This window comes from Lathamus discolor, chromosome 10, assembly GCF_037157495.1.
Source record: "Lathamus discolor isolate bLatDis1 chromosome 10, bLatDis1.hap1, whole genome shotgun sequence".
In the NCBI taxonomy this organism is placed as follows: Eukaryota; Metazoa; Chordata; class Aves; order Psittaciformes; family Psittacidae; genus Lathamus; species Lathamus discolor.
Window position 1 is genome coordinate 10,653,624 of NC_088893.1, and position 27,061 is coordinate 10,680,684.

The 27,061-nt window shown below is 49.5% G+C and overlaps 2 protein-coding genes across 4 annotated transcripts in view; one reads left to right on the top strand and one right to left on the bottom strand.

Moving 5' to 3' along the window:
* SH3PXD2B (SH3 and PX domains 2B) overlaps nt 1-5,248 on the top strand; it is a 73,426-nt gene extending 68,178 nt beyond the window's left edge. For both annotated transcript variants that reach the window (XM_065690339.1, XM_065690340.1), the window contains one exon: nt 649-5,248. In XM_065690339.1, coding sequence (XP_065546411.1) covers nt 649-2,145 — 1,497 coding nt within the window. In that variant the 3' untranslated portion in view covers nt 2,146-5,248. The remainder of the gene's footprint in view (nt 1-648) is intronic.
* Nucleotides 5,249-6,728: 1,480 nt separating this feature from the next.
* NEURL1B (neuralized E3 ubiquitin protein ligase 1B) overlaps nt 6,729-27,061 on the bottom strand; it is a 135,259-nt gene continuing 114,926 nt past the window's right edge. For both annotated transcript variants that reach the window (XM_065690670.1, XM_065690671.1), the window contains exons 2-5: nt 15,822-16,382; nt 12,418-13,125; nt 11,396-11,521; nt 6,729-10,669 (exon numbers count right to left, since the gene is read on the bottom strand). In XM_065690670.1, coding sequence (XP_065546742.1) covers nt 10,425-10,669; nt 11,396-11,521; nt 12,418-13,125; nt 15,822-16,382 — 1,640 coding nt within the window. In that variant the 3' untranslated portion in view covers nt 6,729-10,424. The remainder of the gene's footprint in view (nt 10,670-11,395; nt 11,522-12,417; nt 13,126-15,821; nt 16,383-27,061) is intronic.

The following is a 27,061-nucleotide window of genomic DNA, read 5'->3' on the forward strand; positions in this document are numbered from 1 at the left end:
GGTCTCCTGTCCTCCTGTCGTGAAAGTGTGTGGGTGCGGTCTTGTCTAAGCCAGTCGAAATTAAAACCACAGCACAAATGGGGGTAGGGATTGTGCTTTTTTCCTTAGTTAGGCCAGGTTAAAGTCAAAAGCCCTTCCCGAATTGCTTTCTGCTGGCAGAATTCCTCCTGCAGATGTGATTTTGCTTTTCAAAACGTACGCTGGGCATCCCTAAGAGGATTTTCTCTTCACGGCTGCCCCAGTGCGCTCCTCTCAGGTCCCAGCCCCACTTGTGGAGCACACAAAGGCCAAACCGTGCCTGGCGGTGTCTGGTCCGCGCTGCATCGCTGCCGGTTGGTCGCTGCAACAGTGCCGCGCAGTGGCCACCACTGGTACCCGGCATCCCGGGACAGGGACAGTTCAGCGGCAGCTCCGCGACGTGGCGATGACGTTCCTCAGTCCCATGGCACGCAGGTCCCTTTCCCTGCCAGAGGCTGTTACCAGGTTCCCCTCTCATGAGGATAACCCATGCTGTGATTATATGGCTTTTGGATAGAGAGGCACCGGGGCCATGGGCCACCCTGACATCAGTTCAGAGACACTGAGCATCCCCCTTTGTGCAGAGAGCACTCCTGAATGGACGTCTAAGATTTCCTTTCCCCTTGGCAGGTTATTGAGAAGAACCTGAGCGGCTGGTGGTACATTCAGATTGAGGAGAAGGAAGGCTGGGCCCCTGCCACATTCATCGATAAGTACAAGAAAACCAGCAACGCATCCAGGCCAAATTTCCTGGCTCCGCTTCCCAGCGAGATGGCTCAGATCCGGCTTGGGGATGCCGTGGCTGACAGCAGCACCAGTGAGGAAGCAACAGGACCATGCCGTCCGCTACCGGAGGCTCCTCCTAACGGTATGGACTGTGGTGGGAAGTGGGCCAAAGACTGGAAGGGGAAGGAGGGTCCCGAGAGTGGGGACCTAGCCTTTGCTGGTGGCTATGAGGAGATCTCGGACCGTGACACAGAGGAGAAGCCCAGCCTGCCACCCAGGAAGGAGTCCATCATTAAATCAGAAGGGGAGTTACTGGAGAGGCAGAGGCCGCCCCCCAAGCCCCCAGGCATGATTTTGCCCATGATTCCACCCAAGCAGTCAGCAGCCCCTAAGGACATGAAGAAGCCAGAGATCAAACCAGAGAAGGGCAAACTCTTCCAACTGAAAAACGAAATGGGACTGGAATGTGGACATAAGGTGTCAGCCAAGGAGGTGAAGAAGCCAAACCTCCGGCCCATTGTCAAGCCAACGAAGCCAAAACCTGAGCCTGTGGAGGACAAGCCTGAGCCCATCACCCAGAATCCATTCTTGAAGTCAAGACCTCAGATCAGGCCAAAACCCGCTGCAGCCCCCAGGACTGACCCAGCACCAGCTGATGATAAACTGGACATCTGCAACCTGCGGAGCAAGCTTAGACCTGCAAAGTGTCCAGAGAAACCCTCCGAGCAGGACACCACTGCCGGCGAAAGCTCCTTCAGTAACGCCATGGCCTCTTCAGAGCCTTCTGGAAGGTTTCAGGAGAGACCAAGCATGGAGAGCAAACTCCTGCCCAGACCGGACAGCCACACCACTAAAGAGGTGCTGCCCAAACCCCCCCTGGGCCCAGCAAACCCCCTGGGTGCCAGAGAGCCCCCACCACAGCGCCCCGTGGTGCCGCCTCGCAGACCACCCCCTCCTAAGAAAACAGGGGGTCCTGCCTCTGTCCCCACAGCAGAGCTGAGGGTCCCAGCAAGGGAAGCACCCGAAATCAGGTCATCCCCAGTGCCGGGGAGACCCATGCTGGTTCCCCCAAAAGCCAAACCGTTCCTCTCTGCCTCCATCCAAGACGAAGCCAAAGTAAAAAGCAGCATAAGCCCAAAGGTCATATCCAAGCCAGTGGAGAGAGGGGAAGGCAAGGAGAGGACCTCAGCCCCTGTCTCCAGTCCGGACATCACCAGGGAAGCTCTGTATGTGGCAGTGGCAGACTTTGAAGGCGACGAGGAGACCAACAGCTTCAAAGAAGGGACTTTGTTTGAAGTTTGCGAGAAGAACAGCAGCGGCTGGTGGTTTTGTAAGGTCCTGACTGGGGGGCCGTGCTGGGAGGGCTGGATCCCTTCCAATTACCTGCGGAAGAAGCCATAGCTGCTCTTCTGCTTGCACAGCCAGAGGTTCCCTGGTCTCTCACCTGAGTATTTAATTAGCAGATTAATTTATAGTTTTCCATGAGGCTGGCTTTAAACAAAAGATAATGCTCGAGATCCCACGCATCCCGGCTGGTGCCCATTGGTGGCAGCATGGAGGAAGCAGCTCAGCCTTCCCTCCCCACCTGTGTGCTTCCATTCGCCCTCCTCCCCACATCTCCTGGAGCAGCCAGAGTTGCTCTGGCCAATCTTTGTGGCATACAATGGCTACCATGGTTCCCTGTGCTGGGGAGATGGACCTTGGTAGACATTGTTCCACCTGCACGGGCTGTGGAATGGTACCAGCCAGGGAAATCTGGTTGTGTAAAAGGACTTGCCTTCTCTGGGGCTCAGGGTCATGGCCAGATGTTGTAGGTCACATTGCTTAGTCCAGGTGTGCAGCAGAGCCATAGGGAGCACGGCAAAAAGGAGGAATGATTGCTGAGGATGGGGTCCCTGTAGCTGTGTGTGCACATGCAGGCACAGGTGTTGCCCTCACCCCCTGTTACTTGCTCCCCACTGTGCATGCCATGGGGCTGTCCCTTGGTCCTTCCCTGCTCTAAAACGACAAGTGTTAACTTCAACATCCTCCTGGTGATAAAAAACCACAGACAAATGCACACATGCACACACACACGCATATACAACAGGTCCTCTCTGTGCTGATCCAGGACACTATGCAGGCTTCTCCCTTGCAGTATCACAACCAAACGAGGTGTTTTGCTCTGGTAGCTGAAGAATACTATGCAAGGCACAGAGGACCAAAATGACCGCAGAAGCCGTGGCTAAAGGATGCTTTGCTTTCATTCCCACGCAGACTGCCCTGCCTGTTGGACTAACAGGGGACCACCCGTTTCCATGACCCACAGAGCTTCCCAGGCTGGCGGGCAGCAGCCAGGAGGTGGGTCCTTTAGTAGGTGCTGATATTATCAAGTGCAATGCAGCATGTGGAGTTCAGCTCCTCGTCACAACCAGTTGTGAGGTGTGTCTGGCGCTCAGGGGCTCCCTGCCTTGTTTCTCACTCATCCGCCTGTCTTTCAGGTACTTTGCTTTCACCATGCTTGCTGGGCTGTTGAGGGTCTTCAGGGCAAGCAGAGCCTGGGGTTTTTCCATGCTGCCGTTCCTGCCTGCGCAGCCTAATCTTGCCCACAGTGTTGCTTGTCCTAGCAGGAGGATTGAGCGTAGATGAGCTGTTGTTCCCCAGTGCTGCTTTCTTCCCTCTGTATTTGGCTACTTGCAGATTTAGGGCCACATTTCTCTCTCCAGAGGAGCTTTAAACCCAGTGCTTCTGTGGGTTTCTTGTTGACCAAGCCCTATTGACCTTTCTAGTCTAATTGCAAGTGTTGAGCGCTGCAGCCACATTGTTTTGCTGCTGAAAATTATAGTTTTCCCTTTAATTTGAAGCTGGCAGAATGGAAGGAGTGTTCTCCACTCCCCCAGATGCTCACTGCCTTCTCTGTCCCCTATTTTCTTCTCTGGAAATGTGGAGTTGAAGGTATTTCTGTCTGTGTACCGAATGAAAATGGTGGAGCTTCAGGCCAGGCTCATTTTGGGAGGGTGATGGGGCAGTTTGTCCCAGTCCTGCTTTATCAGATAGAGAAGCCCTGACCATCCCAGTCCAGCCTCATATCCAGAAGCCCCAAGGTTTTTGTTTAACCGTGGGAATTCATTCACCCCAGTCTGCAGCTAATTCCTCTTCCTCCCACTTCCAGTTTTCTCTGGTGGCACATCAGCCCCTGATCAGGCTGACTCACCTGAGCTGGCAATAAGCAATACATTTGCAACCCAATCCAATAACAAATTTCTTTGCGTGGCACATTGCGAGGTGTTGATGTGCTCCCAGGAGAGCTGCAGGGTGGGTTGGGGGAACAATGATGCCTTGTCTCTGCACATCTCTTGCTCCAGTAAATCCCTTTTGCTTTGGAAAGGAATGGGGACAGGATGAGTTAAGCCAGAGCTGGCAGTAGCCCAGTCCAGCCCCTGCTGTATCTGGGGAGGGGGCTGGAGCTGTGTCCCCATCCGCTCTGGCAGTATCACACAGCAGGCTGGAAGGGCTATGCATCCTTTCCAGTGGCACTGTGTCCTTGTTCTCTCTTTTCTGAATGGCTTTTTAATCTCAGAAGTGTCTCTCCTTTCTCTGTCTCAGAGACCTCGCTGTCCCCAGCTTTCCTCAGGAGGGACAATGCTGTTTCTGTGGCTTCCATACCAAATGAGGGCTATTTCTGCTTTCCTTCCCAGACTGAACCTCAGAACTGGTAGTGCTTCATTTTGCTGACACAAGTACTGTATTTGGCTCATTGAGTGTGTGACAGGATTGCTCCCTTGTTCCCAAAGAGCTTCCAAGGAGGCAGGTGAGTGCCCGAGTAGGGGATGACCCTCAGCAGGGTGCTAACACCTGCAGCCTTACCCCTTCCTACCACTCTTCTGTCTGCAAAGGGACCACAGGCTGGACAATGGCTCCTATCAGGAAGATGCTGAGAGCCATGGGCTGGCAGGGCTTTGCCCCCCATCCAATATGTGCCCTCTGCCAGGCTGTGCCTCCTCTCTGTACCTCACACAACCAATGTGGCCAAACTCCCCGACTACCTCGTGAGGAGGAGGAGGAGGGCAGCCAGGAGGCTTCGTACCCTGAGCTTGGCCACAGGGCACATCACTCCAGCAGCCAAAGACCAACCTCCCTCCTTCCCACCACCAGTGCAGCAGCAAGGAGGGGCATCACCATGGCTGGGGGCAGAAGAACCGGGTGCTGTGAGGTCCTTGCAGCTCAGCACATCCTTGGCAGGCTGGAGGTCCTCCCTGCACCCCGCAGGCTCTCAAAGCCCATTCGTTTGTCTGTCTCGCTATATTATGTAAGTGTGTATAAATCTACATTACTGTGGGAGGGTGGGGGGGTCAGCAGAAGATAGATGTAGCCATGTAAATGCCGTATCTATACTTTCACCATTATGGGGTTGATTTCTTTTTTAATTCGGTGGGGTTTGGGGGTTGATTTTTTTTTTAGCATTTTTTTTTCTTTTTTCCTTTTTTTTTTTTTTTTTAAGAAATAAACAGAAATTGCTTGACTGGTTTCAAGCACCCTTGTGACCCCGTGTCTGGCTGGTGTATGTCTTGTGTGCTGCATGATGGCTGTGATAGATGTACTCAGGCAAAAGTAAGTATCAGAGCCCAGAGCCCAAGTGCCTTCCGGCAGAGGGTTGTGTGTGTGGTATTTCATGCTCACAGTGCTTGGGAAGGCTAGGCAAGAAGGGGGAAAATGACATGGAAGAGCATCTTCCACTGGCCTGGCTGACTGCTGCCCAGCCTGGGATAGGTAAGCCTCTTCCATGCTCATTCCCTGGCTTTCAGGTGGCCATAACCCCCCTAGTCCCTGCAGATCCTGCAAGGGCTGGAGATTTGGGTATCATCAGGCATTGCTCAGCACTTGAGCTGGCAGAACACTAACAAGGGGCTTCAGCCATGGGAGGCTCGGTTTGGGCTGGTGCCTGCATCGTGGTACCCAGGCTGGCAGGGGGCTGCAGGTGCAAGTGATGGGAGCGGGCAGTGATCTCCATGCTCTCCCCAGGGTTGGGCCAGCAGCAGCTGGAGCAGATCCTCACACTAATGATAAGTGTGGTGCAAAGTCCCTCTGTGGCCTGAGACTGGCAGTATCAGCCTGCTGGCAGCTCGCAGGGATCAGCTCTCTGGACAAACTGAGGCAGCAGAGTTTATAAAAAGACCTTTTGGTGTAAACAGCCATCTGGGCTCCTTCGCCACCTGCGGCTTGTGAGGTTTTCCATGCAAACACTTAACTATGGCTGTGTTCTTGCCAGGGCAGAGTTATGAATGAATTCTTCCACCCTGCTTTAGACCACATCTGAGGCTGCCTGACTGGTGCCTGGCTTCAGCTGGTCACATTTAGAGATATAAACAGTTTAGAGAGCAGCCTTCTGCTGACCTCTGCTTGTGAAACAGCAAGCCAGGTATTGCTGCAAATCAAACAAAAAAGAACAAAATGAAACAACCCTAAAAAAAAAAAAAAAAAAAAAACCAAACAAAACAGAATTAAAAAAAACAGAAGAAGAAGAAAAAAAAAAAAAACGGAAGAAAAGGAAAAGCAGCCTTCCTGTACCTGCATCGCCCCTTCCCTGGCCAGCCACCGTGATCCCCAGGCTGCCACAGCCTCAGCACAAGCACAGGAGTGGGGCCACACCTGCAGCTGCCTTGCTTGAGATGGTGCAGGTTGGATGAGGAGTTTGGGGCACCTGGAGAGGGCATCTGCCACAGGACACCCTGCTTTAGTGCAGTGAGCAGCCCAGCTTGGAAGGGTTTGCAAGGTTAAACAAGCCAGGAATGCCCCCTACCCTGCCCTGCCCATGGAGGGACTGCGCGCCAGTGAGCAGTGTCCTCCCACGAGCAATGCAAAGCTCACGCAAGGTATTTAAAGTGCATACCATTAACTTTTCTGAAGCAGAGGTGCCTGCCTCTGTGCATTAATAGTGCCACGCTTTGGAAATAAAGGATTTACTCACCCTCCAGTTCAAACACTTCAAACGCCCAGGAGCACGCTTTACAAGCCAAAGTTTTATTTGTTTCATAAACAAGTAAAATTATATTAATGTAAAACAGATAAATGGACAAAAGTAAAACACACAGCACTGAACACAACGCTATAGAGCACTGACATGTAGAAGTGCAGTTCCCTCCCTCGTGCGATGCCCTCCCACCCCCCAGGTCCCCCAGATGATTTGCTTGAAAAGCCTAATACAGAGGTCCAAAATCTGATTCAGCTTAAACATGATGTACAGGTCACAGTACTGAATCGTAAAGGTAACGATAGGAGAGTAACTGTCTCAGAAAGGGGAAAGGTAAAAGAGTTTCCCCCATCTCTTCTTTCTCTTTCTTCCTTTTGTCAATTTTTAAACAAATAGGTTGGGGGGGGGAGGAGAACCATGGAAATAAAACACTTTTTCACTCCAATGTATATATAAAAAAGCAGGATTCCCAGTGAACACAAAATTCTATAAAACTACCATTGATCTGTGTTGTTTTTTTTTCCCCTGGATATTTTTTTTTTCTTTTTAAAATTTGCTTTAAAAAGGATAAAAAGTGCACGGACACCCTTATAAGGCACAAACAGATCTTCTGTACAAATCATATATCATCAGACTGTTTAAAAAATAATAGCAATACGAGTACTAACAATTAAATCTGTAAGAGGCTACCTTTTCCTGGCAATCCTTGGTTTTTAAGAAGCCTATTCTGGAACATTCCTGTTGCTCTCGGATAGGCAGGGTGACACATACACTGCTCTCACCTCCCGCTCGCTGCATGGCCACACTCTGGACCCTCACTGAGCTGCCTCCCTTGCTGGTCCCACTGGATGCTGCCCTTGTGGAAACGGGACTGGGCTGCTACAGCGAAAACACAATCTCTGCAGTGTTGGGAACAGCTCAGACACAGCCTGGAGTGGATTCAGTATTCCTCCTTGCTGGATTTAAGCACAAAAAAGGAAAGAGAGCTACACCAAAGAAAACCCCACCTCAGGCATGGAAATAGCCCCGTCCATTGAGGACCTGAAGTGTCAGCCGAGCACGTAGGCTTTGCTCTGCTCCCACACCCACTGAAAAGGACCAGGCACCCCTGAAACCAGAACAGCAGCCCCAGGGATGGCCGCTGGCGTTTGCTAGCCCAGATCAGACCCAAGCTAACATCACTCGCTGTGGATACAGACAACTTCCCTTGAATTCTTCATCATGCAAAGGCTTCCCACTGCAGCCCTCCCAGCAGGCAGGTGCCAACCCAACCTGGCCTTTCATCACCTGCTCACATACTTTGCCATCATCGTGCTCTTAGTGCTGCACCCACTGACCACAGCCAGACTGTGATCTGCCATAGCATCATCCGGGAGGTCTCTGTGAAGGCAACGCCTGCGGCCCCTGGGCAGAGGGGCTGGACAAGGCTCCAGCTTGGAAAGACACCCTCGCTGCCACCTTCTGCAAAGGTGGAAGTGAACTCGTGCCACAGCTGCAGTGCCAGTGGCTCTGCTGAGGGCTGGGCACGCTCGGCAGCATCACAGCCAGCGGCATGAGCCAAGTTTCCCTAAAGGGCTCTGGAAAGCCAGCAGGCTCTCATGCCAGTGCAGCAGGGCAATGGGTAAGAGATCTCACGCTACAGCAGCCTCTCATTTATACATGGAATTAAAATGTTATTTAGCTCTTCAAGATTAAAAAACTCAAAGTTTTTCTCTGTGCCCTATGAGCCGGCAGTACAGCGCTGCAGGAGGAGGATGAGCTGCTCCCCAGTGTGCCCTCCTGATGGTGGAGCAGGGCTAGGATGGGGCCAAGTGCCGGCTGGTAACAAGTACAGCAGTGGTGGCACCACCAAATGCCAGCACTGTGAGAGGTGGCAGCGCACCCATGGCTACGGCACCTTGGAGGAGAGAGTAAATGGCAAGGCAAGGTGACAGACACCAACAAAGTCAGGCTGCCCCTCTAGGCCCTGAAACCCTGAGCATACAGGGGTTGCTATTCTTTTTCCTTTATTCTGGACAAAAATATGGTAATTGCACCTTTCTCAGGAAAGCTGTTTCTATGCACTTGGTGGCACAAGGTCACCCAGCTAAAATGACACCAGTCCCTCTCTTATCCTATCACTTGCATCCTCTCTCTTCCCCTCTTTACAAACCTGGACCAGTTGGAGACCAACCAGGCACAGGCTGAAGGACTGGACAGGAGCCACACAAGTGGGCAGAGGACGGAGAACAGAGGGTAGCTCCTGCAGGAGCAGAAGGAGAACACCAAGTTCAAAGCAGCACCAATACTGCATGCTCAGATGCTGGCCAGCTCATCCCGGTTACTGCTGCTTGTAGCTAACAGCTGAAACCCATTTACCTTCTAAGTCCCAACATCTACGAATAGTCCAAGAGCCTTTTTCATTCCTTCTCCCAGGTAAAGCTAAGTGAGACAGACCCCTGTTCACCTCAACAAGTTCTCATCTACTGTTGGGACCCAGTGTCTGGGCAGCTGGGAACAGCGCCGGGAAACCTGGAAAGGCAGGAGAAAGAGCAGGTAAAATCAGCAGATACAGTCCCTAGAAAAAAGCTAAGTCTGCTGGGACTGGGACAGAAATCAGTTTCTCACCACGGGCTCCAAAAAGTCCCTGTGGTGGGCAGGAGAAAGGCTGAGCCCTGCTGCAGTACTGGCAACAGGGGAAGGGCGAGGCGAGGCGAGCCAGGCAGGACGGTGTGAGACAGCAGCTACACTGCCTGCGAAGAGGAGCAGAGGAAAATGCAGGCGTTGTGTGCCTGGAGGTGACAAACACCATCACTGCAGGTGATGGTAGCCTCGTGCTTTTTCTGAGCTAGGACTGCAGTGCGCCCGTCCAAACGCCCTGCTCATCCACAGGCTGCAATTCATGGCTTCAGCAGCCAGCCATATGGCAGTGCCTGAGCAGCCCATCACTGCTGCTCACAGCTCCATCACTGCTGCTGCAGCAGCTGGGGCTCTCAGGGGGCTCATGCTCCTCACTGCTACCCTGTGGCTGCTCCATGGGTCTCAGCCTCCCTGGCCAAAAGTCTCTGCTCTGCCACAGAAAGCAAGAGCTGCTTTATCTAAGCTGCTTTATCTAAAGCCAGACCAGCTTCTCCATGTGCCCCAGAAGCCTGCTCAAGGGGGGCAAAACCCAAACAAAACAAGAGAGAATCTGTCTGTGCTACTATTTTGGCCTCAGCTAATTCCCCTTACATGGATGAACATGACATTTCCAGACCAGTTTTGTCCACTTTAAACCCTCCCACTGGGCCTCGTCTAATTTTATCCCACCACAGCTCAAGCACCTGGCAGCAGACCAGGGCTGTTGGGGTTTCAGGATTGGGAAGCCCAGTGGCACCCAGCACTGACCAAGTAAGTGTCAACCTCCCCTTCCCAACACGCACCACAGCAAGAGCCTCCTTCTCTGGAGGAAGAAGAGAAAAAAGAGCCTTTGCACAGGAAATTTCTCATTTGCAGCTGGGTCGGATCCAGACCACGATTCCCCGGATTCACCCATGGGCACACAGCCTGGCCGGCACGGCAGCCGTGCCTTTGGGCCCCACGTAATCCTCAGCTCAATTTGATCCCTGAATTGTGCCCTACCAGTCAAATAAGGAAACACAGATAACGAGCCACTTGATAACGACTGACCAGCACGATAACCCATAAGCAGGGACGGAAAGGCATGGTTACTGCTAGCGGTGTTCCCCCTTCCTACGGCCCGAGCCGGGCGCTACGGGCGGTATATCTTAATAACATCTTTGATGACCCGTCGGCAGATTGGGCAGCAGGCGTTGAGCTGCTTCTTCAGTTTAAGACCGCAGGTGTTGCAGAGGCACATGTGTCCGCAGGTGTAGATCACCGTGTCCACCTCGCTGTCAAAGCAAACGGTGCATTCCCCGTTCTTGCTGCTTGCTGGCTCCGGAGGGGGGAAAACGGGAGAGATGGGGGGGCTCAGGGGAGAGCTCGGAGCAGTCACTGTGAAAGAGAAGGAAGGAATAAGATCATTTAGTCACCAGGATGCTGCAAGCCTGAGACTGTACAACACACACTCAAGTCAATTTTTAAGGCTCTTCCTTACTTAGTCATTGCCTGGTTCATTTGCCAAACAAATCTCAGCATATCCTAATTGGTAGCACAGGTACAGCCCCGGGCAGACCTCACCATCCTTTCTGTATAGACAGAGCAAGCACAGCGCACCAGGGCTTCCCCAAGCAGGGCTGTGATTTTGCACACCCATTTCATGGTGTGAGTGTGCAGAGCCCCACTCTCCCCAAAGGAGCCATGCTCCGTTAAGGGTGCTCCTGCATCTCACCAGCCACGCTGGATGGCAGCAGCACATGCCAAACACCAGCACGTGAGTCGTTATGCGAGCACCCCTGTCAGTGGAGCCCTGACAGTGCACAAAGCAGTGGTCTGGGTGCTGTAAGACCCCCAGGCATGATACCGCACCCCAAACTACTGCAGCACTGCTACTCCAGCAAGTGCAGCCCAGCAGGGACCACTTCCATTAGACAAAGTGGGAAGCAACGTGCAGCCTTTCCTCAGGCCATGAAAATCTTCCCATCACTTTGTTTCTTTCCAATTATTTCTGTTGGCGTTGCGGATGTAACATCTGCCCCACAACCTTGCCCTGCTGCCTCGTGTAGCCCCAGCACCGTCTGTCTGCCCAGATCCCTGTCCTGGCACAGGGGCTCTCCTTACCCAGTGATGACTCTGAAGCAGACGACGACCTGTTCACGCTGAAGGCCATGTCCGAGTCACTGTCATACTGCGAGCCGCCAGGTGATCCTGAGGGAGAGACGGTCACTGGGCTGGACTGCACAGTGCCTGCAAACACAGGAGAGAGCTGAGCCCACCGTGGCACCGATGGACACCCAAAGCCCAGCTAAATGCCCCTCAGCCCTCAGTGCTCTAGGGTAAAGCCCAGCTTCCGGGTTAAGGGCTGCCCCTTAGTATGATGCAGGTGCATGATTATGGATGTGACCTCCAGGGCCTGGGCCTCACAATGCCATTGTACGATGTCTCATCAGTGCTTCAATGAAGCAAGAACCAGTTATCTGACAGCCATTGTTTAGGGTGTAAAGTCCCTTCCCCATGGTCCTGGTCTCTCCAGCAGCAGTGGCCTCTAGCTGCCACTGTCTCAGTAGCAACTCAGAAAGGGCATTGCTTTAAATAAGAAAAACTTGATTCACGAAGTTATCACCATCTGTTTTCTGATAGAATCCTTAACTTAGAAAGGAGAGGCACTGTAACTGGTCACCAGCAACAGCTCAACATTGAAATGACATCTGATACTCAAACTGTGGCAGTGCTTGGGGAGTGGTTACTGTCTATCAGCAGTGAGTAAACCAGAGCTCACAAAAATCATTGCCCTCACCAAGGCAGGAGTTTTATACCTGTCAGCTGGAATAGGGGTTTATAAAGAATCCTTTTTAAAAACAAACCATCTGAAAAACAGCTGCGTCCCCCCCAGCCTGCTGCTTATTTTATCTCTCAAGTCTCATCCTTTTTTGGGGTACTTGTATAAGCTGCGTCCATGTGAGAGCTACCATGTCCCACACACTCCTGTCTGCAAACACAAGGTGAGATAAGGAGCTGCTTCCTCACACCAGTGACCACCTTGCAGAAGGAACACTGGGAATGCAAACCCCCAGCTCCTGTTCTGGCCCAGGAAAATTCACCAGCCACATGCTCCCATTATCATTCCATTTGGCTGCACTTACCCAGTATTTTGAGCTGATTGATTACACCATGGATTGTAAAAAACACCCAGAGAGACTGCGAGGTGTCCACGCACATCAGCATCACTCGGCTGCCTCCATTCACCCCGTGGTGCACCTCCCCGTTCGGCAAGACCATGAAACTGAGGATGTCGCCGTTGTTGAGGACCGGGAACGCTCGGTAAACCACCCAGTACTCCTTGCGGTCCAAGAGAAAGTCTGGATCTGCTGGGAGCTCATTTGTCCGTAAAGTACTCGGATCACAAGAAGTGATGCCGAACGAAAGGGCCCCATAGTATGGCAACCCAAGATGTCCTACTTCCACAAAGAGGCTTTCACCAATGTGCAAAGGCCGGTCAGAAAACATCAAAGTCCTATTGCTTTCTTGCCAGTTGGTGCATGCAACCATCCGGTCCTGAGAAAAGGTGATGTCAGGTCCACGGGTGGGATGGAATCGCAGGTCTGTGTCCAGGAATGCTGGGACCCCATGGGCATGCTGCCGTCGGTTTGGGCAACAGGGGATGATGTGGTTGTCTGTCGCAAGTCCTGGTACCCGACTTAGGTTCAGGTTTGCAATTTTGGCCACCACTTGGTTATTCTCCAGTTCGTTGTTATTGAAATTGGCTGAATCGTGGTTGCTCTGTGGAAGGCAAGTGCTGAGACGGGCAGAGCTGAGACGGGCAGTGGTCATGGTCTCTGCAAACATGCTATCTGTGAGATAAACAGTGACAAGGGGCATCAGAGTAAGATAAAATTGCCTACTTTTCTTGTTACAATTGTTAGTATTTCAACCTAGAGACTATCTGAGTTCTGTTCCTTCGAATGGAAAAACAATGGGAAAATTACCCAGAGGTCAACCAGTAATAAAGCGCTATGAGTGGAGAGTCGCATGTGGAGAGGGCAGAGAAATGGCTGCATCTTGGCACTGGCTCAGGCAAAATAAGTGTCATGCAGTACCCGTATAATACGGGAGCTCCTTGCACTGGTGAACTGGGAAAAGCTGTAAACCAGTGTGGTCCTACAGCTTCTTCAGTAGAGGGGTCTAACAGCTTTGAGGTTACTCTGTAAAAGAAGGAAACATCTCAATATCTTGTTGTCCAAAGGTGTTGTGCAAACCAAATCCCAAGCACAGTGATGGGAGAAGTACAAGCATGAAGAGTTTACACTCCTTACAGAGGTGCCTAGACACAGGTGTGTTCAAGAGAGGTCATTTTACCTCTCTTGGATTTCAAGCCTTGTACCTCAGGGGTGTTCACAGCACTGCAGAGACTTTCAATAGAGAGCTTGGCACAAAATCTGCTTGCTGCAGGTGTCATGAAGAAGGATTTTACAGCAAGGAGTTATTTCATCCTCTGACAGCAAAGGGAAAGCCAGGATGCTGACTCTTCATTTCACAGATTTTCAAGTTGGCCATGCCAGGCTGGGGGACGATTTAAAGGTGTGGAGAGGTTCAGAAGTGCTCTTCCTTCTACCTCCAGCACTGCCCGGGGCAGCTTGGCCACTTCACTCTGATGGTAAGGCATTAACTAGATGAGCAACGTTGAAGCATGTAGCAGCTAAGAGTGTGAATGAAGCAGACTCCTGGTCTTCCCAAAGATGGAGCGGGAAGAAGCATCCCAGCACTAACACTGCCTGCTCCTTGGAGGAGAAAATCACCAGCAGCAAAACCACTCAAATCCATCCAGCAGCTGCAAAGCAGGGGCTGCCTTTGCTCAGAAGCCCGTTCAGGAGAGGCCACTGGTGTCAGCTGATGGCTGGACCAGATGCTTCCAGCAAGTACAAGATATCTGTCAAGAAATGCTCCACAGAGGAGTAAAACATGCCCAAGCTTCACGCTGCTGAAAGATGCATTTTGTGACCTGTGCATTTCATGGCTTTCTCGACTTACAAAATTTTATGAGGAAGAGACAGTGAAAGAAACATGTCTGCTATAACACCACCACATCTGTAGCAAGGAGGCTGGGTCTCCTGGTACCACAGCTGAGCATCGCCCTGATTCCTGCAGCAGTTCGTGGGGCTGGGCACTTTGATTAAAGAAATATATAACAAATCAGAGTACAGGTGCTCTCAGACTGAGTCCTTCCCTCTGCATAATCGGATGTGGCAGGCAGGACTGGTGGGAGAGGGGGCAGAAATAAGCTACATTTTATTTCTCTAACTACAATCAAATGAGGAAGAAGGACCACTCTGTATTGGCCAGAAGCAGCTGCACTGGCCAATACAGTAAATGCCCCTTCACCTCTGTGATGAGCACCAGAGACTGGAGTGTGTCACAAGTGCAACTACAGGATAAGCTGCTGGTAAGGTTTAATTACACATTTGAGGCAGAGCAGGCAGGGCAAAGCATTGTTTATGTGTAGCCTTCTCACCTGCAAAATAATTGGCACCATTCAGAATATGTGATGAAGCTGCCTGCCCACTGGACTAACCATTTCTCAGCTTATGGCTGGAGTCTGCTGCATGTGAGGATAGAGGCACCATCCCCTCGAGCAGGTGCAGCGTAGTTTGGCTGTTAAAACTAAATCAGCTCCTTGGAGCCTCTGGGAAATGGCAGCACTCTCGTATTTTAAAAGGATTCCCTGTGGTTTAGACCAGTTCAAACACTCCATCTGACACTGAATTCATTTGAAATTTCAGTGCTGTAGAAGTCACGAAAGGAAAGTCATTCCACGGCAATTGGCTCGGTTTGCTGATGGGAACAGATTCATCACCTCCTGCAGCCCTCCCCAAGGATGGTGCTTGTAAATCAGACAGGCACCACCTGAATGCAGCAATCTGCTTAGGGGTGAGGGCAGATATGGTGGTGTCGTAGTTTAAAGGATTCCAAAGCAGACAGGAGCTCACACTACATTTTCTCATCACTCTTCAGCTGGTGGGCTGTATCCTGTGCTGCAGCCAGTGCTTTGCGGACATAGAGCAATGCCCATGTGTAAGGGAAGGGTAAGTTGGGTTTCACCTGCAAACACAGCTTGTTAAACTGCCAGGCCAGGCAGGGACCAAGGCCACAGGTTTAGAAAGGAGCTGGGAAAAAGCACCACAAAACTCTTGGGGAATGGGTGGTAGTTTTCCAGTGGACTAACAGTACCTGGTAGCTGGGAAAGAACAAGGGAAGCCAGAACTGGTCACCTTTGTCTCCCCAGTCCCTGGGACCTTGCTGTAAAGCAGCACCATGTTTTTCCATGCCAAAGCACCATATTTAGCTCAGAAAAAGCTAGATAAAGTTACATGTAAAGATTTCCATTTATCCCTTCACATGACTGCTACAATGCACAGCCTTAGGGATTTCCATCACTGACATCTCTGAAATATATTGCTTTCTGGATCCCCACTGCTGGCAAAAGAAAAATGGTTAATTTGAGGTACAAAACCAACAGGAGAGCAACCCACAGGCCAAAACACACACTTACCTAGTATTTGCACTTCATGGGTAATTCCATAGACATCTATGAGTGCCCAGAGGGGACCGGAAACTTTAATACCACAGTGAAACAATATTGGCTCCTCATCGTTAATACTGTAGAAGACTCTCCCATGACGGTCAACCCAGAAGGCCAAGATATTGTCTCTCACAGCAAACCTCTCCGGCAAAGCTTTGGCCCAGTATCCAGGTCGGGTCACTAGGTCTGGACAGGCGTACTTTGGTATCTCGTCAGAGCTCATCTGTGATGGGTCATGAATGGTGAAGCCGAAGCGCAGGGCTCCGCTCCAGCCGTGGTGCACAGCCACCAGCTTCAGCCTGACTTTCTCATAGAGGTGGATGGGCCGGTTGGTGAAGGTGACTCCGTTGCAGAAACTGTTCCTCCGCGTGGCCTTGCGGGAGTGAGCATCCAGACGCACGTTCTTGCCTTTGGCTTGGGAGTGGAAACGCGGTGGCTCCGTGATAGCGAGGACCGAGCGTCTCTCATGGCTGCTGTTGGGCAAGCTGTAGTAGGGGCGGCTGGAGACGGAGCGGGTCGGGTGGCTTGTGTCTGCAAAAGGAGAAACCAGCAGCTCCGTTAGAAGTGCTTGACCGGAGCCACATGTTAGCTCAGCCTGGGCAACTGCAGCTTGCCAGGCATGCTTTGCATTACCCGCTGGGAACCTCAGTATTTAATCTTAACTTGTTGTGCTTGGCCACGATCCGCTCTTTGTTGCAGCAACTGGGCCCTCAGCTTTATGCAAATATAAGGCAAATGTAGCTCTGGGGGCAAAGGTTAGGCAGCTTCCCTTCTGTGCCCTGCAAAGCTGAGTATAAATTACCATCCTTTTGTTCCCATCAGATGCATTCTATTGCACTCAGAAAGGCTTAACACTTGTGAATGTGGCTCTGAGTTCCCTATTTGCAATGCATGTGCTGCTAAATCACCAGCTGGTGGCCAGAGACACACTGAGACTCGAGGCTGTCAAGATCAGAGGTGCTCAAAACGAGCATGGATGTAGGATACTGATTTCTGGGGGACATTCCGCCACTGGATTCTCTGTCCCTTAATTTTGTAATGATGAGCAGGAGCCTTTGAACAACAAAAATAAACCAAGACATTTAGCAGCTGGAACACTACCTCTGCATCACCAGGCTGCTCTTCCAAAACGTCCAACCCAGCCCCTGATTCAGCTATCAGATGCAATTGGCACATTAAGGAACATTTCCTCCTGCAAAACCTTGCCTTTACACAGAACCTCCCATGTGAGCTCGAAGCACTTTATAAATGATGATTGTTTTCAGCTTCACAGCACCACAGATGGCACAGAAATCCTGCCATCCCCATTTTACAGATGGGAGAAGAATTTATGGGTGAGAATCTTGCAGCACTTAAAGTCAATAACAATTTCGAGACCAATTTCAAGAGCAGCAGATTTGAGGCTTAAAGTGAAGTTCACACACGTGTGAAGCGCAAATGAAAAAAGCTCAACTTTTAATCTTAAGCCTTAGCTGTAAGTTCCCTGAGGAGGAGGCAATCTTGTCTGCATCTCCTGTACACACAGGGTCTTGCTCAATGACCTGGGCTCCCATGACCACCACCACGGTGCCACAGGCACTTTGATTTCCCCATTCCCCACCTACTCCACCACTCCTCCCCTCTTTGCAGATTCTGAAAGCAAAAATGGAAGGCACCCTGGGTGCTCAAAGTCATCCTGTTAAATATAAACCTGCACACACTTATCCTGAAATGCTTTGCCACATTTGAAGCTTTAGAAGCTGCCTGCCTGGCCCTTGCTTCCAACTGCTTCTTCCTCTGTGTAATCCCTGGCTTTGCATCGTGACAAGGGAAGGATTTTCTGATGCTTTTCTCTTCTGGAAAGAAACACCAGAAGATGCCGGGAGCTCAGCTGGAAAGCTGGAAGGAAAGCTGCAGTTGTCACACCTTTTATTGCAAGCAAATACCAGACACTGGGACTGGTATTCACGTCTGAACTACTAGAGGCTCTGAGCAACCGCTGCCTTCGTGAATGCAAGAGAAGAGGGGTTGCAAGCAAGATCTGAACACAGGATTAGCCCTTGAAATCAAGCATCTGCAACAGGAGTCAGAGCTACAAAGGCAGAAAAAGCTCCTGCTCACATCAAGATAAAAAAGGCAACCCTAAATTGTGACAGGCAAACACAGTGGCTAAATAAAAGGTCTTTTGTATCTCTTCATTCACACTGCACGTGACAATCGCTGCGTAGCACAAGGTAATGGTTAACCCTGTTGTACAGTGATATAAATAAATACATCTTTGTTCTTACACCAGTGGGGTGTTTGCTATTTCCATGCCATGAAGGCAGAGTCCTGGGGGAGACAGAGAGCAGAGAAGCCCCCCTTGGCTGTTAAATCCTCTCAGGGCAGTCCTCCTGCCCAGCAGTCCTCCACTCACAGCAGTGTTGCTGGCCAGGCTTCCCCACCATGCTCTCCCAGTGCAGGAGAGGGTTTCCTGGGTCTGTGGGGCCAGCCTTTGCCATGCTCATATGAGGTGTGGGTATTTACCTTGGGTATTCACAGGAGAAATCTCATTTCTTGCCTCCTGAAGAGCTAAAATGCAGAACATGGCTGCTCTCAGCACAGACCCACCCGCAGCTCATGTGGGTGCTGCTCCATGTGTCTGCCTGGAAATGTTCCCGACAAATGATGCTGCGGCAGAGGAAATAGGCTTGGGGGTTTCCTTAGCAGAGAGGCATGACGGCATGAGCCCAGCCAGCACACAGCAGTGGCGAGTGACCCTGAGAGGGGAGCGGTGAATCCTTTCCTGGCCACGCTTCCCCACCCTGGCTCCCTGTTTTACATCTGGATTCACAGAGCCTTTGTGTTGTCCAGCTGGGACGTGGCTTAAGCAAAGCCACCAATGGGTGCTGCTGGGCAACAGCCTCACCATGTAAAGAAGTCATCCATTGAGCTGCATTATTCTTCTAAAATGGTTAAAACAACTTCCCTGTGAAAGCGAATACCCTGGCCTCAGTGTGTTGGCCAGGAGGAGGAAGGAGGGAAGAGGACTTTTGTTCTCCTCTCTGCTATCACAAGAAACCCCTGCTCTCCACTCCCTGTGCAGCACCAGCCTTCCTCCCACATCAGCCTGCTGGAGAAAAGACCTGTGTAAAGACAGAGCACGGCAGGATGCGATACCCCCAGCACAGCTCCCGGGCACGTACTTCCCACACTGAAAGAACGGGGACCGAGGTGGGAGTGACAGTGCCAGCAGCGCAACTGCCAGAAGAGCAATGACACAGACACCCACTTCAAACACAGCTTTGGTCCCTCCTGCCAGAGAGGAACCTGGGGCCAGGGTTTGGCTTTGTTTTGTTTTGGAGTTTTTCTGAAAACAGGAAAGCATATTGTGGCGAAACAATAGGAAAATCCCCAGAAGGAAATGAATGGATAATTTATTTATAATGCCGTTCCCCCTCACATGAACACCTGCCGGTTGCCACCAGGAATAAAACCTGACATAACCCAAGGCAGCAGAGGCAGAGCTTTCCCACTGAAACACGCCTGAAGCTGAGCTTGGGCGCGTGCTTTACTCATTATGTTCTGCCGGGGACTCGGCAAGCTCAACAGGATGTTTGCGCCTTTGAATTGCCCTGATTTGCAGCTCGGCTTCCATAGTTTGGATCACGTTTCAGCTCCTCTGCCACTTCTCCCAACCCCTCCTGTCTGTATTCCTGCCCAAAAGACCGTCAGTGGGATAATGACAGCCAAGCTCGTGGCAGAAACATCACCTTACCCAAGGGTGCCTGATGCCGTGACAGGCAGCTAAAAGCTACGCCAACTCTCCTTTTCAGCTATGAGATTCCTACAAAGCTTTAAGCAAGTAATTTCTTCTCTTTATGCCTCACTTCCCTGCCTCAGAGAGAGTAATAGTATTCCTCCACCTCACAGGAAGCTAAAAGGATTAAAAAATATAAGGTTCTCAAATACTTCAAACCCTGAGTGCTGTAAGCATGCCAGCAGGCTGGCTACATCATCAAACAGGACACAAACCCATTGGGTTGGTGATGTCCTGAGGTCCAATCCAGCATTTTGCTCCTTTTCATTCCAGAATTTTCCATTTTACATCCCTATTCTCACCAACCGCAAACATGATGCTTGCAGCACGAGTCCCTCAAACGTATGCGCAGAGCTGCAGCAAATATGAAATAAGCCAAGAAAATAGTAGAAAAAGCTCAGCTGAAGGATGAAGGGTGGTGTAGGGCTCCTCACCGCAACCTGCAAAAGAAATCTTTTTGGCGAGGCAGCATTTCCATTCATGTCCTTATGGTGTCACATGGGAAGTGCTGAAACAGATTTGGGTTATGGGGGTCCACGTTCTCAACTGCAAGTAGCTGTCACGCATCTGAAACTTCACCTGCTTTCCAAAAGGCCAGCACATTTATTTCTTAGGTTACGCTGACCTTTGGAGAGGTATTTTAACAACCATGCACTTTGCATTTCAAAAAGGTACAGCAAGCAGACCCTGCACAAACCCCACATATTTATCACGGTTCCAGTTCTAAAAATACACATTTTTTTCACCCGTTTGTTCACAGCATCAGGTTTGCTGTGGCACTGAAATCCCACTGACAGCAGCAGGCAACATTCAGCACAAGAGCCCTCTTCACGGCTGCTGCTCTCCTGAGGAGACTGCTTAGCTGGGGAGTTGACCTTAAGCCAGATTGATCCCGTCTTCACTTGCCCTGAGAAGCCAGGCAGGAATAATATCACAGACAGCCCTAAAGCAAGAGAGAAGAGCATAATCTTCAAGGAGACCAGAGCTACACCAGAGAGCTACAGCAAGGGCAGCCTCACAGAGGAGGAGAGCACTGCCCTCCTGATGTACCACCAATAAATCTATGGTCTGCATCAAAAGACACTGCCTGGGTCCCACAGCCCTTTCCTGAGGAACCTCTGCAGGTAAATCCATGACAGAAGATGCGCAGAATCACAAGGCAAGCAAACTATGAGGCACCCAGGTGCCAAACAGGGATGCATACTGGATAAAGCAAGGACGTCAAGGGGACCACTACCCCATGGGTGAACAGCTCACAGGAGACAGAGCTCATCAGCAGGCAACTGGAGCATAGTTTCCCTGTGCTGTTCAGAGAAAAGGCCCAAAGGGAGTGGTGTGCAGCCTGAAACCTATCTGTTAATGCCCGCTGCACAGGAGAAAGGGAATCCACCAAACACGCCCGTGCCTTATCTATATGGCTGCTTTATCTGTAACATTAGAACTTTTTCCTATTACAGTAGATAGTCAGGTAGCTGCTGCTGCAACAACCCTGTTGAACATTAAACAAGGCATCTGGAGAGAGGGGCAGGTGGCTTCTGCTTTGAAACAGGAAAATTCCAACAGGTAGGGACAACAAGGTCAAGTTTACTGCATGATCACAAGCTTGTAGAAACAGCCCTCACGGAACAAAAGTCAGTCACGGTGGTCCACTAAAAGCATGGTCCTCGCTGTGCTCATCCCTCTGCATCTTTAGTGCTGGAAATGATGCAGCTGCACATGTGCACAGGGCTGGAGCTTTGCTGGAGGCTGGAAGAAGCGGCCTAGGCTGTTACTGCAGATAACAAACGCTAACAACACCACGAAACAGGATTCTGCTGCACCGCGATCTTATCTTCTGAGAACAAGAGATAAAAATCTGTTCACATATAAATTTAGTGCACTGCCTAGACATCCTTTTTTTAATACAGAAAATGTGTCGGGGACCTCTGTGGGAAGCACTGGCGTCGCCTATTCCACGCTCACCAGTGTGAATTTATGAAGTCAGGCTACCGAATCCACTACAAGGCTGCTACAAAACAATTGGCCTCATTTCTGAACATCCTGCTGGCTCCAGCTCTGGGAAACTCAACTTGACAATTAATAAATATCCCCCATTTAGGTCCCTGTGGTTTGCACGACCAGTCCAGAGCCCTGCTTTGAGGTAAAGATCTCCCCGCCCAGTCCTCTAACCTGAGACGAATTTCCAGGGAGTTAAAAACCCTCACATGGTTCACTTGCAATAGTGATGCAGAAATTAAGGCATTAAGGGGAGACAGAAGAGCTTGTTGTGAGTTGCAGGAAATGTGACATTTTTAAGAGACTAATTTGGGAAGGAGAGAGGAGGAAAGGCAGAAGTTGTTTTTTCATTCAAAGAAGGTGTGTGGTGGCACTGAGGTAACTCTCACTGCAAAAATCTAATGAACATACAACATTTTTCATTGCAAAACAGTCCAGAAAAATCCCTGGCAGAGAACAGGGACTGACTTCAAGCTCGCAAAATCAAGTTGTGCCTGTCTCCTGCTTGAGACAAAACACTTTGGGGAGGATTTAAAAACCTAAAAGCTATAATCTATTTCTTTTTCTAGGCAGAGACTAATGAGACAATGATGTCTTCTAGGCATTCCTCCATGAAAGCAGAGAGTTATCTGCCAACAGCATTAGGCCAAGTTCTTTTGTTTTGATCCTTTTTCTCAAACCAGCAAACACAGGCAATTCCAAAAGGACCTTGGAGTATTTTCCAGGCTGCTCCATCCCCTGTCTCCCACCATGTCCTAGGGAAATGAGCTCCTGCTCCTTTCAAATTAAGCCCTTTCCTTGCAGTGGGGAGCACATAAGAAAGCAAAGTTCAACCACATCATTCAAAAGAACAGTTGCCTTGACAGGAAAGCCAGCGCCAAGCCCTAGCTCTCCTGGTTAACCACACGTCACATCATGACACCAGCATCAGAGCCAAAAGACAGCAAGTGCAGCTGAAACACCAATGACTGTCTCCAAGATCCACCAGCTGGCTCAAAGCAGAAAATAAACCATGACAGAAGGCCTGCTCCAAGGATGGAAAGTGCTGACAGCAAACCTTCCATGACCCATAAGTGATCACAGAACCCAAAGACAGGGTTGAGCCAGCGCTCTCCCACATCAGGCAGGAAGACTCTCCCAAACCCACTTCCAGACCTTCTGCTTGACTTTGCTTTTTGGTGGTAAGGGAAACCAAACTTGGCACAAAGCAGGCCAGCACATGACTCTGATGGTGTGGCACTGTCAGAGTGAAGTGGGAGCCCTGAGCTAAACCAATCTGGTCTTGTGGATCAGGCTGCAGAAGCAGGGTCTGCTATTAAGAAATCTGCTGCTGGGTCTGCAAGTATTGGTGAGTCCACCTACGTTCACTTCCGTCTCTCTCTTCCCCCGTCTCTCTCCTGTTGTGCCTCTCACTGAGCGCATGCATGAATTTTGCTGCAAAGTTGGCCCCATCTTTATTACAGGCTTTTAGTTCTCCTGCATATAAATAGCACTAAGAATACACAGAAGCCAGCGATTAAGCATGGAAAAAAATCTCCTCTCCCCGGTACTATTAGCAAATCTGGGTCAATGAGTCTGCAACTCTAGTAACAAATTCTTAGACTTGGTTAATGAGAGACAGAGTGAGAGGGAGAGGAACGGAGAAAAGGCAGGGTTCATGCTATAATCCCTGCTTAAGTCTTTTGGTGCAAGTGATGAAAGCAGCTACATGATAGATGAGGAGCCTTGGAAATGGCATGGCTGATTGTAATCTGTTATAGGGCCTCGACACCCAAGTCCACTGGCTCTTGTCAGTCAGAAGGCCATGGTCATGAGCCAAAGAGCTTTGAAAGATGTCAGGGATTTAAAAGTCATAAAATACGGGACGCAAAACTAGATGAAACTTTTGGCTACTGGCTTAAGATAAAAACATCTTGTCAAAAATAATCAGTCAGCCGCCCTTACTATAGCTCTTACTATGAATTTTGGACCATGTCCTCACTAATATGCTGCATATGCAACACATATGACTTCATACACCAGAAGAGCAAACCTGTGACTCTGACTTGATGTATTATGTTTTTACAAAGTTGTTACCTTCTTTAGAAAGTGAAGTTTAACCTGGGGAGAGCAGAGGGCTGCTCAGCTCGCTTCATCTTCTAGTCCTAAACTCAGAGCCCATAGCACAGGCCTGGGAGAGGATCAAAAGCAAAGAGAAGTTGACATCTGTTTAAGCAACTCCAAAAATGTTTTCTGAAGACTGCAAGGTTGGAAAATTAAGTATTTTCCAAATCTAAATGTTCAGCTTCTCAGTCAGAGATTAGGATATGCATTTTTGTGATTTATTATTTTGACTGTTTTCTAGAAACAGACAATAAAGTGCACCATAAAGCAGAGACCACTAAAATACTTCAGGCTGGAAATACTGGTCTGGAGGAATGAACTTAGAAGGAGACTCAAAGATGGAAGGAGAGGAGTAGAGATGTAAACGAAAACCCTCATGTTCTCTGGGGCAATTGGGTTCTGCTTTGATTTACTACATGGATTCCAGTTTCCATGGATTTACAGTGCTAAGGCCAACATCCAAGGCTCCCATTTCAACAGTGCTTTGCTGATGTGTCAAGCATCATTTTCTTCATGCACTTGCCTTTTCCACAGCCTGACTCAAGGACAGTCCCACAGTACATAGAACCATAGAATAGTTAGGGTTCAGGGCATCTCATCTTTTTCTTTAATGACTGCTCCAGTCCTCAGTGGCTTTAGTGCTCTACACATGGCTCAAATATGGATTTTCATGGTATCAAGACAGAGAGATAGTCTTAATTTAAAGGATGTAGTGCCACTGGGGTCTGACTCAGAGATCCCTTCCTCCCTGCTCCAGGCCAGCAGCATTCACTGCTCAGCAGAGATGTCAGAGACAGCCTAAGAGCAACCCAAGAGACTCAAAAACCCTTTTATATCAGTGAGTGCTGCTCATCCCTTGAGTCCTGAAGCCACCACATGTGGCTCTCACTTTGAGGCAGGGAGGAACCCTGCTGTTGTGTCTGCAGGAGACCCATCAGATCAATCACTGCACAGAAAGGGTCCTCATTAAAGTATTTCTCACAGATTAAAAAATTAATATGGGCTGGTCTCCTTGCCCCCAGTTCCTCTCCATTCATTAATTCCTCACTTCCAAGACAAGTTTTCCCCTACAGACAGTATAAACAGCTCAGAACTGTTTTTCAGAGCAATGTTTTACATTGAAAAGCATGGTTCTGAACAGGTGTTTTCCTTTTCCAATCATGACTGCGATTTGTTGAAGAGTCACAAGAATATGTGAGTGGCGTAATCACTGACATTGAAATGGTCCATGCCCTCAGCCTCTCCTCTCACTGCCGGAGGAGCACGTAACCACCATTAATGCAAATAGACTCCCTGTTTCCATTGAACCTCTTTTCTTCTGACCAGCTGTACCAAGTCATCTGCACTGGGGATTTATAAATAGTGACCATGTCATTCCAATGTTAATAGCTTTTAATGAAATTGGAGAATGAAACGCATTCCCTTTTAATATCCTCAGAGCAGCAATTTTATTCCATCCCCTGCTTTCAATATAGGGCTCATGGAAAGAGCTGGAGTTTGGCACATCCTCCCCAGCAGCCTGTCAATGTGTCGCTTCCAGCACAGACAGGAACAAAAAGAGGGAAAGAATTTTGTTGTCTCCCTAATGCAGGAAACCCACCCATTCCCTACAGACCAGCAGCGTCACAGCACTGCACCAGGAGGGCAGCTTGTGAAACAGGGAGAAAAAAGATGTGAAGAGCAATAGTAGTAACTTAGCTTCACTTTTGATGCATTGTTCTCTGTGAAAACACCCTAAAAGCCAGTGTTTACGTTATCTTCATCCCTCTGAATTTGGACTGTATACAATTTAGATTTATGCTCTTCCCACCTCCAAAAGGGATGTCTGGAGAAAGGCCAGTACATAAGATGTGCTGTCAGCAAGCTCCTCAGGTTTGCATGCATGTTGTACTGTACCACCCTACACTGAGCTGTATTGCTGGTGACTCGGCGTGGGGTGTGATGCTCCAGCCGAGAAGAGCTGAGCCTGTTTTCCACACTCAGTAAAAATACAAGGAAACTTTCCCATAAGCACAGGAATTGTCCAGAACTAGAGAGGAAGAAAAGCTGAAGATGAAGGGTGAGATCAGCCCTCACAGCAATGCTACAGGCGCAGAAAGGAGGGCCTGGCAATTCATCTTTGCCTTCAGCTTTTTCCAAGAAAACCTTATGATAAAAGGAACAAACCTGCTATTTTGCTTTGCCTTGAATTTGCTACAGAAGTCTCTTTCGTCTTTATCTCCTCTCTTCATAGTGGTTCTAAGAGTCTCTTTCTTTTTCTCCTCCTAATTACAACTTCTCTGTACTCAAAGTACAGGAAAGGATTCAGCTTAAAAGAAACAACGGTGGAGCTATTTCAGTCTAAACAGGGATGGATAACCAGAGAGACATTAGACTTAATGGTGGCACCCATACAGGGCTTTTGATCTGTCCTAAGGGAGCCACAGAACCATAGCAAAAGGGGAAAAAAGGCCTTTCAGAAGGAGTTCTTTCTAGCAAGCCCTGCTCCCAACATGGTGCAGCATTTTTAAATGTTGTCCATAGTTCCTTTTGTATTTACACACAGTTTAAACAGTGATCTGGCAGCAAGAGGGGAAAATGCTTTGGGAGGAACGCATGGCTGGGGAAGTTAAATAAAGAAGTGGCCAGGTCTTCAATCATCCTATATTTTATATATACAAAGGCTGCAATTCCATTAAGCTTTTCCGAAACAACATGTAAAGAATCCAAAACAGGGCCAAGAGATGGGAATAACTGGTTATAATTAAATCATGGGAATGGAGCACAGCTCTTCCCCTCTGCCAGGCTATCTTCTCTGAAGGCATCACAAAGCACAAAGGGATTTGTGGTGGTGGTAACTCTAACGGGTTATAGGGACCGAGGCCAGCCTGTGCTGGGTAGGCTGGTGCCTAAGGCCAACACTCCCAGTAGGGATATTTTAATTATATTAAATACTGGCCAAACTCTCTTTCCAAGTGACCCGAAGGGTTGGTGACTTCACTCGATTCACGTACAGTCCAACCTGCACAATAATATCACACATTTTGTTGGCTGTTTTAGTTAATGTTCAGACAAAGAAGCTTTCTCTAAATATAGAACATCTTCAGAAATAAACCCAAAAATCTTTAAAATAAAAAGAATAGAAAAGAAAAAAAAAAAGGTAAATAAAAGGAAGAGAAGAGTTCTTTGCTGGTCCAGAATCAGAGGAAAACATTCCGCTAAAAAAAGACACATCCTTTTTTCCTTGGTTGAATTTTTGTTAAATGCATAGTTCTCTGCTAAGCCATGAAGCCAGTCTGAGGCAGGTGGTTGTGCAACACTTGGCTGTTGCATGGCTGAGCTGTGAGATCCTTTT